At 46.5% G+C, this 16,305-nt stretch overlaps 1 protein-coding gene and 1 long non-coding RNA gene across 4 annotated transcripts in view; one reads left to right on the top strand and one right to left on the bottom strand.

Annotated features, from left to right (window-relative positions):
* Positions 1-5,716: 5,716 nt before the first annotated feature.
* On the bottom strand, positions 5,717-14,841 carry LOC112642277 (uncharacterized). 2 transcript variants are annotated; one of them, XR_004812554.2, is made up of 3 exons: positions 14,667-14,841; positions 10,760-11,474; positions 5,717-6,874 (listed from the first exon to the last, which is right to left on the bottom strand). It is a non-coding gene; the product is annotated as an uncharacterized LOC112642277 (long non-coding RNA). The 2 variants fall into 2 exon arrangements; XR_003125126.3 differs by lacking the exon at positions 14,667-14,841 and having other exon boundaries at positions 10,760-13,405.
* Positions 13,581-16,305, top strand: part of MOGAT1 (monoacylglycerol O-acyltransferase 1) — a 39,408-nt gene continuing 36,683 nt past the window's right edge. Inside the window, exon 1 of one of the 2 annotated variants that reach the window (XM_049106572.1) lies at positions 13,581-13,788. In XM_049106572.1, the coding sequence (XP_048962529.1) occupies positions 13,695-13,788 (94 nt within the window). In that variant the 5' untranslated portion in view covers positions 13,581-13,694. The remainder of the gene's footprint in view (positions 13,789-16,305) is intronic. The other variant, XR_007408848.1, reaches the window with a different exon arrangement.

The raw sequence follows: 16,305 nt of genomic DNA on the forward strand, positions 1-16,305 counted from the left end.
AGGCCAAAGTGTTCTGTTACTGCTGAACCTCATTTGCCTTATTTATAAAGCAGGGATAACCTACACCTTAGAGGATTATCCTAAGGATTACAAATGCTCATAGGTCATTAACACAGTTCTTACCACGGAGGACCTCGAAATCCGGCAGCTGTCCGTCATCTACCCTCCTGGTCGGTTTCCTGCTTGCTTCAAACCACCAGGGCCTTCTCTTCTCCTCTCCCCATAACGCCCAGCACAGGCATCCTGCTTTTCATCTTTAACCTGCTCCAGGACTGAACATTTAGAGGATTCTAATGGAAAAGAGGAAACTGGACCGCAAGTCCTCCTCACAAGTGCTCAGCTGACTGATAGGAAAAATATTTGGAAAACACTGAGCTAGTATATCACAAAATGCGTTGTAGGGCCAGCTGGGGAGCAGGAAGGAGATGGTGGCGTTTCCTAGAAATGAAAGATAGGCTGGCCAATCCGCATGAATAAAGTTCTCCTTGCATTAGAAATTAGGGAAAGGCAAGTTAAAATCATAATAAAATACATTTCCATACCTACCAGATCAGTAAAACCATGGAAGTCTGACCAAACCAAATGTTGGCAGGAATCGAGAGTATAAATTGATGCAATCACTTTGGAAAATATGTGGAAAAGATGCCTTACTTAGAAAGGCAGAACATGTGCGTATTTGACTACCGTTACACTCCCAGGAATATTCCCCAGAGAAACTCTTACCCATGTGCCCTAGGAGAGCGAATAAAAATGTTCAAGGTCACACTTCTTTATTTAAAAAAACAAAAACAGGGATCCCTGGGTGGCGCAGCGGTTTGGCGCCTGCCTTTGGCCCAGGGCGCGATCCTGGAGACCGGGGATCGAATCCCACGTCGGGCTCCCGGTGCATGGAGCCTGCTTCTCCCTCTGCCTGTGTCTCTGCCTCTCTCTCTCTCTCTTTCTCACTGCGTGCCTATCATAAATTAAAAAAAATAATAAAATAAAAAAAAAATTTAAAAAGATTAAAAAAACAAAAACAAAAACTGGAAACAACCCAACATCCATCAATGCTAGTACGCAAAATTAGGATAAATCCACACAACGAAACACCATGCAGCTGTGCAGATGAACTACAGCTGTATGTATAAACTTGGATAAGTCATAGAAATAGAATTTTGATGGGGATCCCTGGGTGGCGCAGCGGTTTGGCGCCTGCCTTTGGCCCAGGGCGCGATCCTGGAGACCCGGGATCGAATCCCACGTCGGGCTCCGGGTGCATGGAGCCTGCTTCTCCCTCTGCCTGTGTCTCTGCCTCTCTCTTTCTCTCTGTGTGACTATCATAAAAAAATAAAAATTAAAAAAAAAAAGAATTTTGAGAAAAGTGAATCACAGAAGCATGTAGACAGTATGGTGTCATGGATATAAAAATGAAAAACAGGCTAGCCTAGGGAGTATATTGTTAAGGCATGCATAAATAGATGGTAAAACTAAAAAAAAAAAAAAGGGATGGAAATAAGAGTAGTTTGGAGTGGAATAGAACAGATGTAGCCTGGGATCCCTGGGTGGCGCAGCGGTTTGGAGCCTGCCTTTGGCCCAGGGCGCGATCCTGGAGACCCGGGATCGAATCCCACGTCAGGCTCCCGGTGCATGGAGCCTGCTTCTCCCTCTGCCTCTCTCTCTCTCTGTGACTATCATTAATAAAAAAAAAAAAAATCTTTAAAAAAAAAAAAAAGAACAGATGTAGCCTGGGCGCATTTCAAAAATATGGGTAATGTTCTAGGGGTGCCTGGGTGGTTCAGTAGGTTAGGTGTCTACCTTTGGCTCAGGTCATGATCCCAAGGGGCCTGGGATGGAGCCCCAGCTCTGTGGGGAAGGCTGCCTCTCCCTCTGCACTTGCCCCTCCTTGCTCAGGCTGGCTCTCTCCCGCACTCACATTCTAATTAGTAAAATCTTAAAAAAGAAAAAATTACTGGAAAGGTTCTATTTTACCTAGCAGACCTTCATGGGCATATTTTAAGAAAGTTTTGTATGTTTTATTGGAGTTCAATTTGCCAACATATATCACCTAGTGCTCATCCCGTCAAGTGTCCCGCCCCCCAGTGCCCATCACCCAGGCACCCCAACACCCCACCCACCTCCCTTCCACCACCCCTTGTTCATTTCCCAGAGTTAGGTGTCTCTCTGTCTCTTCTGTCTCCCTCTCTGATATTTCCTACTCATTTTCTCGCCTTTCCCCTTTATTACCTGTCACTATTTTTTACATTTCCCAAATGAATGAGACCATATAATGTTTGTCCTTCTCCGATTGACTTACTTCACTCAGCAGCATACCCTCCAGTTCCATCCACGTGGAAGCAAATGGTGAGTATGGTGAAAATTAACAAGACAGGAAAGAAATTAAAAATGAAAGCAAGAGACAAGAATGTGGCACTTTTTTGGGGATGAAGGGGGACAAATGCATGGGGCCTTTAAACAATAGGAATAGTTGACATTTGATTTTATTTTTTTCAGAAAGACCTTTTTTAAAAAAACGTTTTAGTCTCCTAATTCTCTTGCTTTATAGATTCTGGGCTTTAGGTTACATTTTATACAGTCTTTCACCGCCTCAAGGATGTTTCATAAAAATCATGTGTGCTTCTTAAAGGGCTTGGATTTTTTTTTTCAAGGCTTTGTTCAATTTATTTACGTTTCAGAGCAAGTGAGTAAACCAGCCTTGTTTTCAAACAGCAGTGTAGTTAACCCAACACAATTTGCTAAGATTCTGTTTCCCCACAGATGTGAAATAACTTCTTTAACCCATATTACGTTTCTTTTTTTAAAGATTTTAATTCAATTAGCCAACATATAGTACATCATTAGTTTCAGATGTAGGTCAGCTGCTTGTCAGTTGTGTATAACACCCAGTGCTCATCAGCATATATTACATTTCTTTACACATTTAGGTGTTCTGCTGAATTTTCTCATTACCAGTACCTAAGTTCTAGTTATTACAGCTTTATAATGCATTTTAATATTTGTAAGGGTTAATGTATCATAAGTGTTAGAAGGTGAAGGAGGGTCAGTATTCCCCAGGCCAAGAAGGCACTTTAACAAATAACGAAGCTATCCATATCCATCAGGTTTTATTCAGGGTACCTTTCTGGGAACCAGGGGAGTCGAGCAAGCAATCCCAGCGGCAGCAGTCCTCCTCCTTTTAAATGATTAAAAGTTTGGAATCAAATGAATTACCCAACTCCTTATCAACAGTTTTCTAAACCATATTTGATATTTTCCAGAACTGTAGATTTATTTAAATGCTTTCTTCAGGGGATCCCTGGGTGGCACAGTGATTTAGCACCTGCCTTTGGCCCAGGGCGCGATCCTGGAGACCCGGGATCGAGTCCCACGTCGGGCTCCCGTTGCATGGAGCCTGTGTCTCTGCCTCTCTCTCTCTCTCTCTCTCTCTCTCTCTCTCTGTGTGTGGTGACTATAATGAATGAATGAATGAATGAATGAATGAATGAATAAATAAATAAATAAATAAAACTTTCTTCAACAACTTCTGACTTAAGGGATCCCTGGGTGGCTCAGTGGTTTGGCGCTTGCCTTTGGCCCAGGGCGCGATCCTGGAGACCGGGATCGAGTCCCACGTCGGGCTCCCTGCATGGAGCCTGCTTCTCCCTCCTCCTGTGTCTCTGCCTCTCTCTGTGTCTATCATAAATAAATCTTTAAAAAAAAACTTTTGACTTAATAATTTAAAGTTAAAATGTTTTATTGTTGCCTCCGCTTTTTGGCAGGAAGGTTGTAAAAAGTGCACCGGCTCTCAGTTGATTCCGTAAAAATAATTTTAGAAAGAAAACTTTTTCATCAGTGCTGTTAGAACATTACAAGGTTTATTTGCATAGCTAAAGTTGACTCCAGGATTTGTCTTCCCTTAATCTATCTTACAAAGGCAAACAGTGTAGTTGGGCTAATATTAACACCAGAAGCAGTAAGTTGAGAGCCGGATTGTATTGCACTTGCTATTCCTTTCCCGACTTCACCTTTGCATTTTGTAGTGCTGCCCCCAGGGCCTTCAGCCACAGCTTTTACAGAGCAAGGGACACGGTGGAGATGAGGTCAGAAGGCAGTTATCTAAAGTGCTGCCATCTGTGCACCAGGGACACTCTCCTAGTCACCTCGAGTCATCTCCGCCCCCTCCGTCCAGCGGTGCCTCTGCACTTCAGGGAGGATCACGAGCCTTCCTGCATACTTGGCTCACGGCTCATGTCAACTTCCAAGGTGGCTCGAGGGAGGTCATTGGGCGGACATGAACAGAATGAAGGGCCAGAGATGGAGTCAGTGTTGTCAACACCCATTGCTTTCTCTTGCAAAAATTCCCTACCTCTCATGTTAATTTTTCTAGATACGCTTCAGAATTTTGTCAGGTTCCAAAAAACTTTTGGGCTATTTTATTAGGAATCAACTGTAATGTATGGATTAATTTAAGGAACTTTTTTTTTTTTTAAGATTTTATGTCTTTATTCATGAGAGACCTAGGCAGAGGGAGAAGCAGGCTCCCCGTGACGAGCCCGATGTGGGACTTGATCCCAGGGCCCTGGGATCACGACCTGAGCCTAAGGCAGACACTCAACCACTGAGCCACCCAGGAGCCCCAGGAACTTTCTATCCAAGAACAGACTGCATGTGTTTTTGAACATGCCAGTGACCCACCTCAGAGCCCCTAATCCAGCATTTCCCTCTGCCAGAATGTCCTTGTCCTCAGCCTCCTACAAGGAGAGCTCCCTCTGTTCATACAAGTCTTCTCAGATCTACCCCTGAATATGCAATTTATTATGCTTATTAGATATAAACATCTCTCCCTGCTAAAACAGAAGTTCCATAGGGCAGAGATGCTCATGTTTTGTTCACTAATATACGGCAGGAGCCTCAAACAGTGACTGGCACAGAGCCGAGACTCAGTAAATATATGAAGTATTTTTTTCTTAAAGATTTTATTTTTAAGTAATCTCTACACCCAACATGGAGTTCAACTCACAGCCCTGAGAGCAAGAGTTGCACGCTCCACCAGCGGAGCCAGCCAGGTGTCCCTGAGGTTTTGTTTTAGTGATAGAAATGCTTGGTGTATTTTATGTTTTTATTTAAATTCCAGTTATTAAACAATGTAATATTAGTTTCAGGTGTACAATACAGTGATTCAGCACTTCCCTACCATACATATGCTCATCACAAGTTCACTCCTTCATCCCCATTACCTGTTTCACCCATCCCTCCACCCACCTCCCCTCCAGTAACCATCTGTTTTTTTCTCTACCGTTAAGAGTCTGTTTCTTGGTTTGCCTCTTTTTCCCCCTTTGCTCATTTGTTTTTCTTAAATTCTACCTATGAGTGAAATCACATGGTATTTGTCTTTGACATATTTTGCTTACCATCCTCTCTCTAGTTCCATCCACATCGTTACAAAATGGCAAGATTACATTCTTTATGGCTAATATTCCATTCTGTATATGTATGGATATGTGTATGTGTGTATATATATATATATTCCATTGTGCATGTATGTGTGTGTAGACTTCCCAATTGCCTATATATATACACATACATATACAATGGAATATTATGTGTATACATTATATACACACACAGATACATATGCCACATATGCCCTGTCCATTCATCAGCCAACAGATACCTGGGTTGTTTCCTTAAGGCATATTTTTTAAAACAGATACTTCAATAGGAATAAATGGGCAAAGGAAATGAACTACCAATTTATTAATACAAACAAAAACAAAGACAAAGTGTGGGGAGGGAGACAGAAATGCGAATAAAACCATAATGAAGGCAGAGATAATTTCTCCAAAAACCCGGGCAGAGGTTAAAGAGATAAGTGACACCACCTTGTGTTGGCAACAATGTAGGAAGCAGCCACCCTTACACATACCAGTCCGAAATATAAATAGTAGTTTGACAGTCTGAATCAAAATTTTAAATATGCATTCTCTTGGATCCTGAAATTCCACTCTTGGAAGTATTTTAAGGTAAGTAAGCAAATATTCTTCTGCTTGTAATATAAAAAAATCTTGAAATGACCTAAATGTCCAACAATATGGGCTGGATTAAATAAAGTCTGATGCCGCTGTACAATAGAATAGTGTGTAAGCATTAAAAACAGTATTGGAGAACTACATTTTTTTAACATGGAAAAAAGTCTACATTATCTGAAAACAAGTTATTAAACAATAGACTTAAAGTGATCAATTTATTTTTTTAAATGCACGTCATGTATGTGAGTGTGAAGAAACAAAACAGCTGGCATGATATATACCAAAGTGTTAATGGTGGTTATCTTAGTGCTTCAGAGTTTTTTTTCTTTAAATGTTTTCTTCCTATTAACATTTTTCTTAACAAGGGTTATCTTCAGATGGTGAGATTATTTCCTTTATTGTACCTTTTGTTTTTAACAGAATTGTAATTAGCAAGAATACTTCTGTTATGAGGGGAAAAAAACCAAGTTTATTATAAAACAATCGTGGGCCATTCCCCTGCCTACTCACACACGTGTAGACAATCCAGCTCGTTTAGGACTACGTGAGATGACATCCTGCATCCAGCTGTGCGACCACGATTGTTTTTTCCTGTAAAATGTATTGTACAAAGTGAAAGCTTCTGAAAGGATTGGACCACCTTCCTGGAATGCTTATGAGTCGGGCAGCAATTGGACGAGAGATGTTACGACGTCTGAAATCCTCTCAACATCGATCCTAAAGATGCAGTCCTGGGTCTAGCGACCTTCCACACTCTGGCAGCAGGCAGTGGTACGCCAAAAACAAATATTGTCCATTCTCAGCCTCAGGTTCTTCATCCATAAAATGGAAACAGAACCTCAGCGGATGGCTGAGTGAGGGTAAAGTACCTGGAAACAATTTGAAACCGGCAAATTGTTAGATATTTATACTCAAGGTAACAACCCAGTGATCTGAGACTATAAATTTGCTCTGGTATTAAGCTTAAGTAAGCTTGGTATTAAGTAAAATTTGGGCTGATGATCCTCCAGGAGGATAAGACAGGGCTGTAAGCTCAGGCAATAGACGATACAATTCACCATGACGGCCCTTGTTTTATTTGCAGTATATCCAACACTGGTCCTGTTCTGGCTAAAAACTTGTATGTCTTTCCTTTTTTTTTTTTTTTTTGTTGTTGTTGTATGTCTTTCCTATAAATTTCCAGGACACTCGAACTCCTTTGTAGATTACCCTGAAACTTTTAGAAAGTGACCAAAGCCCATCATTCTTCTTGGGTTTCTACTGATGGATCTATCTGGAACCAGGAAGGTCTGCTAGACCTGCCAAGAGTCAGGTTGACCAGTACTGACTTCCCAATTGTCAAACCAATGGTTGTTTTAAATTGTATTTTAAAAATGAACTTGATAGACACTTGATATTATTAGCATCTCCTCATTCTCGAAATTAGTTTTCCTGACTCTGGACTCCTCTATTTAGCTCCCTGGATTTTTCTATCCTTGCTCTGTGAGAGAAAATACACGGTAGTGGTAAGAGTTCTTCTGTAAGTTAGTAACAGATTAAAACCTTGTATTAACTGCTGACTGAGACCTTGGACTAATTACTGATAAGCCTCAGTTCCTTGTAAAATGAAGGTAATAATAACATGTACACCATAGAAATACCATAGAATGTGAATTTTAAGAATAGTTCATGTAAGGTTCTGTCACTTGATAAATATTAACTCCCAAAGCTTCTTCTAACTCTGATACCACCCTTCCCCCACCTTCACTGTAGGATACCCTCTGGAGTGATGTCTGGTGATCTTTTCCCCAGTCTCAGCTTCTGTTACTACCGAAACACAGATGGTGCCCATCCTAACCTCCAGCTCATCTCTTTCTTTTGTGCACATTTCTTACCAACTTCTTTTTTTTTTTAATTTTTATTTATTTATGATAGTCACAGAGAGAGAGAGAGAGAGAGAGAGAGGCAGAGACATAGGCAGAGGGAGAAGCAGGCTCCATGCACCGGGAGCCCGACGTGGGATTCGATCCCGGGACTCCAGGATCGCGCCCCGGGCCAAAGGCAGGTGCTAAACCGCTGTGCCACCCAGGGATCCCCTTCTTATCAACTTCTGAACATCTGCACCTGGATGTCCAACAGGCTGGCATGTCATACTCAAACACTGAACTTTCTCCTTACCCCTAAACTTACTCTTCCTGGTGTGCTTCCTACCCTTCTCAAAGTCACCACCATCCACCAAGTCACCCAGGTCAGAAACACTTCACTTGACCTAACTCCTCCTTCACTTGTCTCTTCTAACTTGGGATAACCTGCCCAGCATGCACAACTTTTGAGTCACCATGCTACAGCAATGAACCCTGCATCTCATGCAAGTGTAACAGGGGTAAACACTGATCCAACCTGGATCTGGGACCACTGGGAACTTGAGTTCCATATTATTCGATGGTGGAAACAGTAAGGGACAAATCTGGAGCCGTTGGCGGCTGTGTTTCCCACTACTCAGAGAAACTCATCTGCTGGTGAGATAAAATGCTACTGACACCAAGAGAAGAGATAGTAGAGAGAAACCTAGAAGCATGTAAAGGGCTATTCTTTTTTTTAATTTTTTTAAAATATTTTATTTATTTATTCATGAGAGGCAGAGACACAGGCAGAGGGAGAAGCAGGCTCCATGCAGGGAGCCCAATGTGGGACTTGATCCCAGGTCTCCAGGACCACGCCCTGGACTGAAGGTGGTGCTAAACCACTGAGCCACCAGGGCTGCCCTACAGGGCTATTCTTAAGACCCAGGTGTCGCCCTCCTCTTCCTGAAATTTGGTTGCTCAACTGAATGAAGTTCAGATGGATTAAGTGTGAGACGTGGAGGGTTATACCCAAGACTCAGGAGGTAAGCAGGTGCCCTGCAATGCAGGACCCCAAACTATATTAAAGAGTTTGGACTTTATCTTAAGAACATTGAGAAGAAATTCAAAGATTTTAAGCAGACAAATCACATGACTGATGAATTTTTTGGGAAGATCACTTTGGGTATATTATGGAGAAGGAATTAGGGGTCTTAGTTCAGAAGGCAAAACTCAAGGCAAGGAGCCCAGTTAGGAGGCTGCAATGACCGAAGGAAGCAATGATAGCAAGACTGGGGAAATGGCATGTGTCTAAAGAAAAAATAAATAACAGTAGACTAGAAGAATTAACAGGTCATGTGCCAAGTAGCCATAAGCAACCAGAAAGATACAACCATGAGTGCAAGCCCACCCACTGGGTTGGACCTTCTTGAAACTGGGAGTGGTGGAGCCTACTGTGCTATACCTCCAAGGACACTTCAGTTGGACACTGCTGACTGCCTCTTTCAAGAGCTGGCCCTTGCCCCAGTTGGTAGCAGTAGACCTTTCCAGTATCTTTCTCCTCATTCCTCCCTCACTTGGGTTGCTGGAATCTCAAGTAGGTTTCAAGACCAACTGAAAATAAAAGTGTGGGTGAGGATCACGAGAAGAGAAATCTGGGTGGCTACCAAGTCTCAATATCTTGGGAAGACTCCTGCAGCTCTGCCGTGTCAGATTGATAAAATAGAGAGGAAATAAAACAGAAGGCCAAGTTTCTTGAACTTAGTTCAAAAGAGTGTTAAAAACAGAACTTCTTGAAGGACATTCCATAGAAATGACCATTATGATGGCCTTCTATTGATGTTAGCCAGAGCTGGTCACTCTCAATGAATTACGGTAATCATGATGTTTGAGTTTCATGAATATGAGAGAGAGAGAGAGAGAGAGAGAGAGAGAGAGAGAATATTTACCTTTATGATGAATGTACCTTATGAAAACTGAAACAGTGACCTTTGTCCTAAACTATCCCCTCTCAGAACTCTCAATCCAGGAAGAATACGATTTCCTTTTCAATTTAAAAACAGGAACATATTAAGCTTAGGCTACAGTAAAATGTCATGTTGTGGCACAATATTCTCTTCCTGTTAGTAGAAATTACCTGTCTCGAAATGCACAGGAAAAAAAAATTAAAACAAGGAAGTGATTTTAAAGTAGTCATTTCCATGGGTAGGTTTTGTAACCTGTGAGGCAATCTCAACCGTCATCCCCTTACTCCTTAACTAGAGCTGAAACCTAGAAAAAGGAACCTTGCCTAGTTGGAATCCCAGACCTCCAAGCGGGACAATGTTGACTTCCTATCCCCATGGTCTCCTGAGAAGTTGCCACAGCACAATTGTTTGATATATTTTTGTTGAATTTTTGAAAATGTATGTTTTATTAACTCACATATACCCGATGCCAAACCCACAGTATGTGGTTGGTAAATATTTGTTGACTGAATGAATAACTAGACCCCACCCAAACTATGACACATTGGTCCCCTGAATTCTTTTGCTCACTGTTCCATGCTTTCTCCTTTTCAATGCCATTCTCTCCCTTCCTCATTGCTATCATTTAAGAAACAGCACTGGTGCTCAGGCTCTGGAAATCCACAAACCTATTTTCAAAACACAGGCACTTAGTTCTACCACTTACGAGGTGAACCATTCGTTTCACTTGTGGTTTCAAGTCCTTCACCAGTAAAGAAGAATAGTATCTAAACTGGAGAGCTCTTGAGGGGTTGACATCAGACGTAGCATCATAAAGCCTGAGCACAGTGCTTCCGAGGCAGTAAGCACTCAGCAACACTGACATATATGGTTTTTTAGCTGCAACCCCATTCAGACTTTGTACTTCTCCAAATATTAGCATCCCACACACACACACAAAAGGGCAAAATAAGCGGTGGCTTCCAACCTGGGTTTTGCCGACCCCTCAGAGCTGCTGGAACTGTTCAATGTCAATTCCATCTTGCTACAAATACAGTCGCTCTGGGAAGGAGGGAGATGCTAGGAAGATGGGGAAACCCCACCTTCTTTTCCAATAAGAGAGGATCCACTTGGATTTCTTTAATCAGTTGGAGTTCTTTGAAGACTGAAAACAATTCGCCTGCTGGAGTAAAAGTTAGGAACCGTTATCGCATACCATGTTGCTTCTCCACATCAGTTTTAGTGTGGCTGCGAAGACAGCTAGTTCCATTTCCAGTAACTGGCTGGGTTTTCTTGGGCAAATCACTTCACTTCTCTGCTCTCAGCTCCCCATCCCTCGAAATGCGGACTTTGGAAAGATAATGTTGACGGTTCGTGTTTTCATGTTAGTTGTAGTTCTGGAAATCCGAGAAGAGTTATTTCGAAAGGCTTAATAAATTAGAGCTCACCATTTAACTCCAGTCATCATTTAGCTGTATTATCCTGGGGCACGATACATATGCAGACACGTGTTGAATATCAAATGAGCGAGTGATTTAATTGTTGCTGGAAACGGTGACAGGCTGTTGCACCGACTGCGCCCTGGTGGGGCTGTGCTAGGGGACAGCAGCTGTCTTCTATCAGCCGAGGGCCTGGGGAAGTGACACGAGCATGACTCAGTAGAGTGGACTCCACAGTTTAGAAGTCTGGATGTCTTGCTTTTCCTATGACCCAAGAAATCGTAAATACAATTATTCAACCAATCCTACTGATTATGTCACCCGTGCACATCCCAAGTCCACCTCTAGCCTCCTCAGCTACCACAGGAGACCACCATCCCCGACTCCCTGCAATGGCCTCCTCAGCGTCTGCCCACTTCCACCCTTACTACTTCCAATCTGTTCTAAAGGGGTGCTCGCTATTCCCTGTGACTGGAACGGGCACGCTTCCCTCAGGCACTGTCACCCATTTCATTCTACATCTATGTGTTATTTTCTGTTTCTCCCGGGAGGCTGTGAACCCCAGGAGGACAGAGACCTTTCTTACTGCTATAGCCCAAACCTGCTTCCCACCTCCTGCCTACACCAAGAAGCCTTTTCAAAAATAATCAACGAATGAATGCTCAAGGCTGAAACCACGTCTTAAATACTTAAATCTCATGTCATCAACACACTGAGGGCAAGGCCGATGCAAAGCAAGCACGCAATAATGGATCGTCCCATGTGAGACTCATTTAAGGAAGGGATGGCTCTCCTCTCTGGGTTTTATTTTTAAAGACTGTGTTTATTTGACAAATCGAGAGAGCCAGAGAGGGAGAGGGAGAAGCAGGCTTCCTGCTGAGTGGGGAGCCCGAGGTGGGGCTTGATCCCAGAACCCCGGGATCAGGAGCTGAGCCGAAGGCAGATGCTTAACCAACTGAGTCCCCCAGGTGCCTCTCCTCTCTGGGTTTTAGACAAAACTAATTGAATCTTTTCCACTCTTCCAGTTGTGTGACTTTGAGCCTGGATTTCATTAACTGTAAAATGAGCTAATGCTTATTTCGCAGGGTTGCTCTAAGATGAGTGAAGGGCTCTGCAGAGCATCTTAGTGTGCCTTCCCGGTAACCCCACTAGCACTGGGGGAAGGTTCAGGGAAGAAGTCTAAAAAGAAGAAAGCAAATACTCAACTAGGAAAAAAAACAAACCTCTAATCAGCAAGTTTTGCGTACAAAAAGTCAGGAACAACTCCCTTGAAGTACCTTGTCTTGGTATAATCCAACTTGCTATTCAAATGTTGATGGAAAAAGGGGCATGGTGGTGGGGGTGGTAGTCAACTTTGTTTTGCCCTATTCCAGATCCCTTCTAGCAATGACTTGACAGCCATCTGCCACTTGGAGTTGTTCAACTATGCGGTAAGTAGTATTTATGAGAGAAAATGCAGCAGGTGCTCACAAGGATTGGGCAACTATTCGGAATCTATTCAGAGCATCATAACTGAAACCTCTCAGTGGCAAGTTTTAGGATAAAGAGTTGAATCCTAAACATGGCCCGCAAGGATCTGGCCTTTGACCACCATTTATGCCTCATTCCAATCCTAATCTCCTCCTTGTTCCTGGAGCTCTCAGTGGGTTAGTTTTCTTTCCATTTCAGCCACAGGATCTTTACACAAGTGCTTCTCCTTGCCTAGACCCTCCCTCAGTTAACTAGATTCCCCTTGATACCTCAAGGTCACTTCTTTAGAGAATGCCCTGATCTCCAGCCTAAGTCCCAGAATCTTCCTTCGATCATAGGGTTTCCCTTTGCAGTGATACGCCGAATCGTGTGGATATTTTTGCCTAAGGCTCCTCTCCGCCCATAATTTGTACTCTAAGAACAGAATCAATGAGTGACTAGGCTCAGGGCCCGGAAAGTTCCCGGCAAGCGGTAGGTATTCAGTCAACAGCTGTTGAATAACCGAATAAATCAAGTTTCCAGGACTCGTGCGGGGATTGAGTACGCAAGCGGGAGGCCAGATCCCTGCTCGCTCTGCGCCCGCGGCAGGGGGCCCCGCGCCTCCTTCCAGCAGGTGGGCGACTCCTCCACCTGCCCCTGCCCCAGCCGCAGGGTGTGCGGAGGAAGGGGTGGGTTTAAGGGCGGATGCTGGAGGCCATCGGTCCGCAGAACGGAGGGCAGGTCCCGGTGGGCGCCCCAGGCCCCCGCGAGGCCGCCCGCCGACCCCTCTCGCCATCCGGCGGCCCAGAGCGGCGCGCCCACCTGCGCCGCGGCCCATGCGCCCAGGGCGCGCGCGATCCGCAGCTTCAGCCGCAGCCCCAGCCCCCGCCCCCGCCCCCGCCCCCGCCGAAGTCCGGCCCCGCCGCCGCCTCCTCCCCGCCTCCCGGGTCTGTCCCGCCCGGGCCCAGGTCCCCGCGCCGCGGAGCCACAGGTGCCGGACGCCCGAGAGCGCGCCGTCCCCCCGCGCGCGGGACCATGAAGGTCGAGTTTGCGCCGCTCCACATCCCGCTGGCGCGGCGGCTGCAGACGGCCGCGGTGCTGCAGTGGGTCCTGTCCTTCCTGCTGCTCGGTAAGGACCGCGCTCGGCCGCCCGGGACCCAGCCCCACTCCGCGGGCTCCGTCCCGCCCTCGCCGACGGTCGCCGTGCGAGGACGCGCCCGGGTCCTCCAGCCCTCCCTCGGTGCACGGCGGGGCGGGCAGGTCGCGGGGAGCTCCCGCCCCCTCGGGGCTCCCCTTCTGGTTGCTCCCCCGCGTGCACGAGCTCACTCGGGCCCCCTTCTGGTTGCTCCCCCGCGTGCACGAGCTCACTCGGGCCCCCCTTCTGGTTGCTCCCCCGCGTGCACGAGCTCACTCGGGCCCCCTTCTGGTTGCTCCCCCGCGTGCACCAGCTCACTCGGGCCCCCCTTCTGGTTGCTCCCCCCGCGTGCACGAGCTCACTCGGGGCCCCCTTCTGGTTGCTCCCCCCGCGTGCACGAGCTCACTCGGGCCCCCCTTCTGGTTGCTCCCCCGCGTGCACCAGCTCACTCGGGCCCCCCTTCTGGTTGCTCCCCCGCGTGCACGAGCTCACTCGGGGGGCCCTTCTGGTTGCTCCCCCGCGTGCACGAGCTCACTCGGGCCCCCCTTCTGGTTGCCGCCCCCCTCCGCGTGCACCGGTAGCGCACACTGCGGGCCAGCTGCTCTGCGCTGAGCTGCTGCGGGCCTTACCTACAGCTGCCGGCTCGGCTGGCAGTTACACAGCCTGGTGAGGCCTGGCGCATGGGTGCACCCAGATGTAACCAAGACCCAGGTGAGGCCTGGCGTGTGGGCGCACCCAGATGTAACCAGGACCCAGCCCAGCCACGCAGCGCTGCTCTCTAGCCCCACAGAAGGCAGACACTGTCTATCTGCAGCGCAAGTTACTACCTCTAACTTTTGCGTGTTCCGGAGCATCTCGGGGCAAAAAGGTACCTTTGTACAAGGAAGGGCTGCCCCAAATATCAGATGGGGTCGGGTGGCTTCTGTATGTAAAGAGCTGGACTGCAGGCTGTGTTCTAGTGGGTTCCAGAGTCAACTCCATCTAGAAGGAGGCAGTCACTAGATGGAGCTGGTGCTTGACCTGGGTGCTTTGTCCCCTGCATGTTTGTTCAGCTCTTGGAGTAAATGGGGGATGATATGAACGAGGGAGGAATTCTCAGGAACTTGCCCTCTTCTGAAGGCTAACGTCATTTGTGTGCCACAATGAGGTCATGGGTCGTCTGCCGTAGAGGCCACAGGGATAACAGTAATAAACTCATCGCACTGTAGACCTCTGCATTTTTGAAATGGTTTCAAATTTTGTTTTGAAGATTTTATTTATTCCTGAGAGACAGAGAGAAGCAGAGACATGGAGGGAGAAGCAAGCTCGTGACGCAGAGCCCAATGCAGGACTCGATCCTGGGACCAGGATCATGCCCTGAGCCAAAGACAGATGCTCAACGGCTGAACCCCCCCCCCGCCCCCCCGGGGGCGTCCCAGGTTTCACATTTTGAATGCCTAAGTCAGTGGCTCTCCACCCTGCATTCACATTAGAATCACTGGAGGAGCTTCTAAAAATTTCAGATGCCTAGGCCCTGTCCGTAGAAGGTCTCGTTCATCTGTTAGAGAATGGAGCCCATGCATAAATGTGGTTTTTTTTTAAGATTTTATTTATTTATTTGAGGGGGAGATAGAGAGGGCAGGTGCGCCCACCGGCGAGGGCGCAGGAGCAGGGGAGGGAGTAGCAGACTCCGTGCTGAGCAGGGAGCCCCATGCAGGGCCCCATCTCAGGACCCTGGGGTCATGACCTAAGCTGAAGGCAGACACTTGCCTGAGACCCAGGTGTCCCTCAATATTTTGTGTATCTATGTAAATATATAAATATATGTGTGTGCGTAAACACAGGCTCTCCAAGTGACCCTAGTGTACGACTCGGGTTTACTGAAAAAGGAACTTCGAACTGTTAACACATTAAGTCCTCCCAGGCCAGACTGTGGACACAAGTGTGCCAGCATCACACTCCATTTTGAACTAGAGCAGAGGAGCATTGACATAACACACTCACTGCGGGCCTGGTGTGTGCCGGGTCCCTCCGCGCCGTACGCTCTTAACCCTGCAATCTTCACAACCACGCTCTGAGGCAACGGGTGTTGGTTCCTGCCCTCGTCGGACAGATGAGGGGACCGACGGGCGACATGGGCTGTTGGAGGTCACAGGGCTAGTGGGAGGGGGAGGAGCCGGATGCAAACCCAAGTGTTGCACCCGGGGTCCCTGCTTTCACCACTGTGCCACCTACTTGAATGGCTTGGACTCGGAGACTGTCTTTCTCGCTGATCAGTCACAGCTCTGGTGGCCCACTGTCCTTTCTCTCATGGCCTTCATCGTGGCTTGTCATTACCATCCTCTACCGGAGGGAAGCTCTCTACCCCGTGTGTGTCTCGCTGTATTGACCAAGGGACCCTCACAGCCACCTGTAAGGTGGGCGCTACCCCTGTAGACCTTTTACAAGCGAGGACGCTCGAGGTGGAGCGAGTTGCTCAAGGTCACAGGGCTCTAAGGTGGTGAAGCCACAGATGTCAAACGTGAATGAACT

This window comes from Canis lupus, chromosome 37, assembly GCF_003254725.2.
Source record: "Canis lupus dingo isolate Sandy chromosome 37, ASM325472v2, whole genome shotgun sequence".
Classification (NCBI taxonomy): Eukaryota; Metazoa; Chordata; class Mammalia; order Carnivora; family Canidae; genus Canis; species Canis lupus.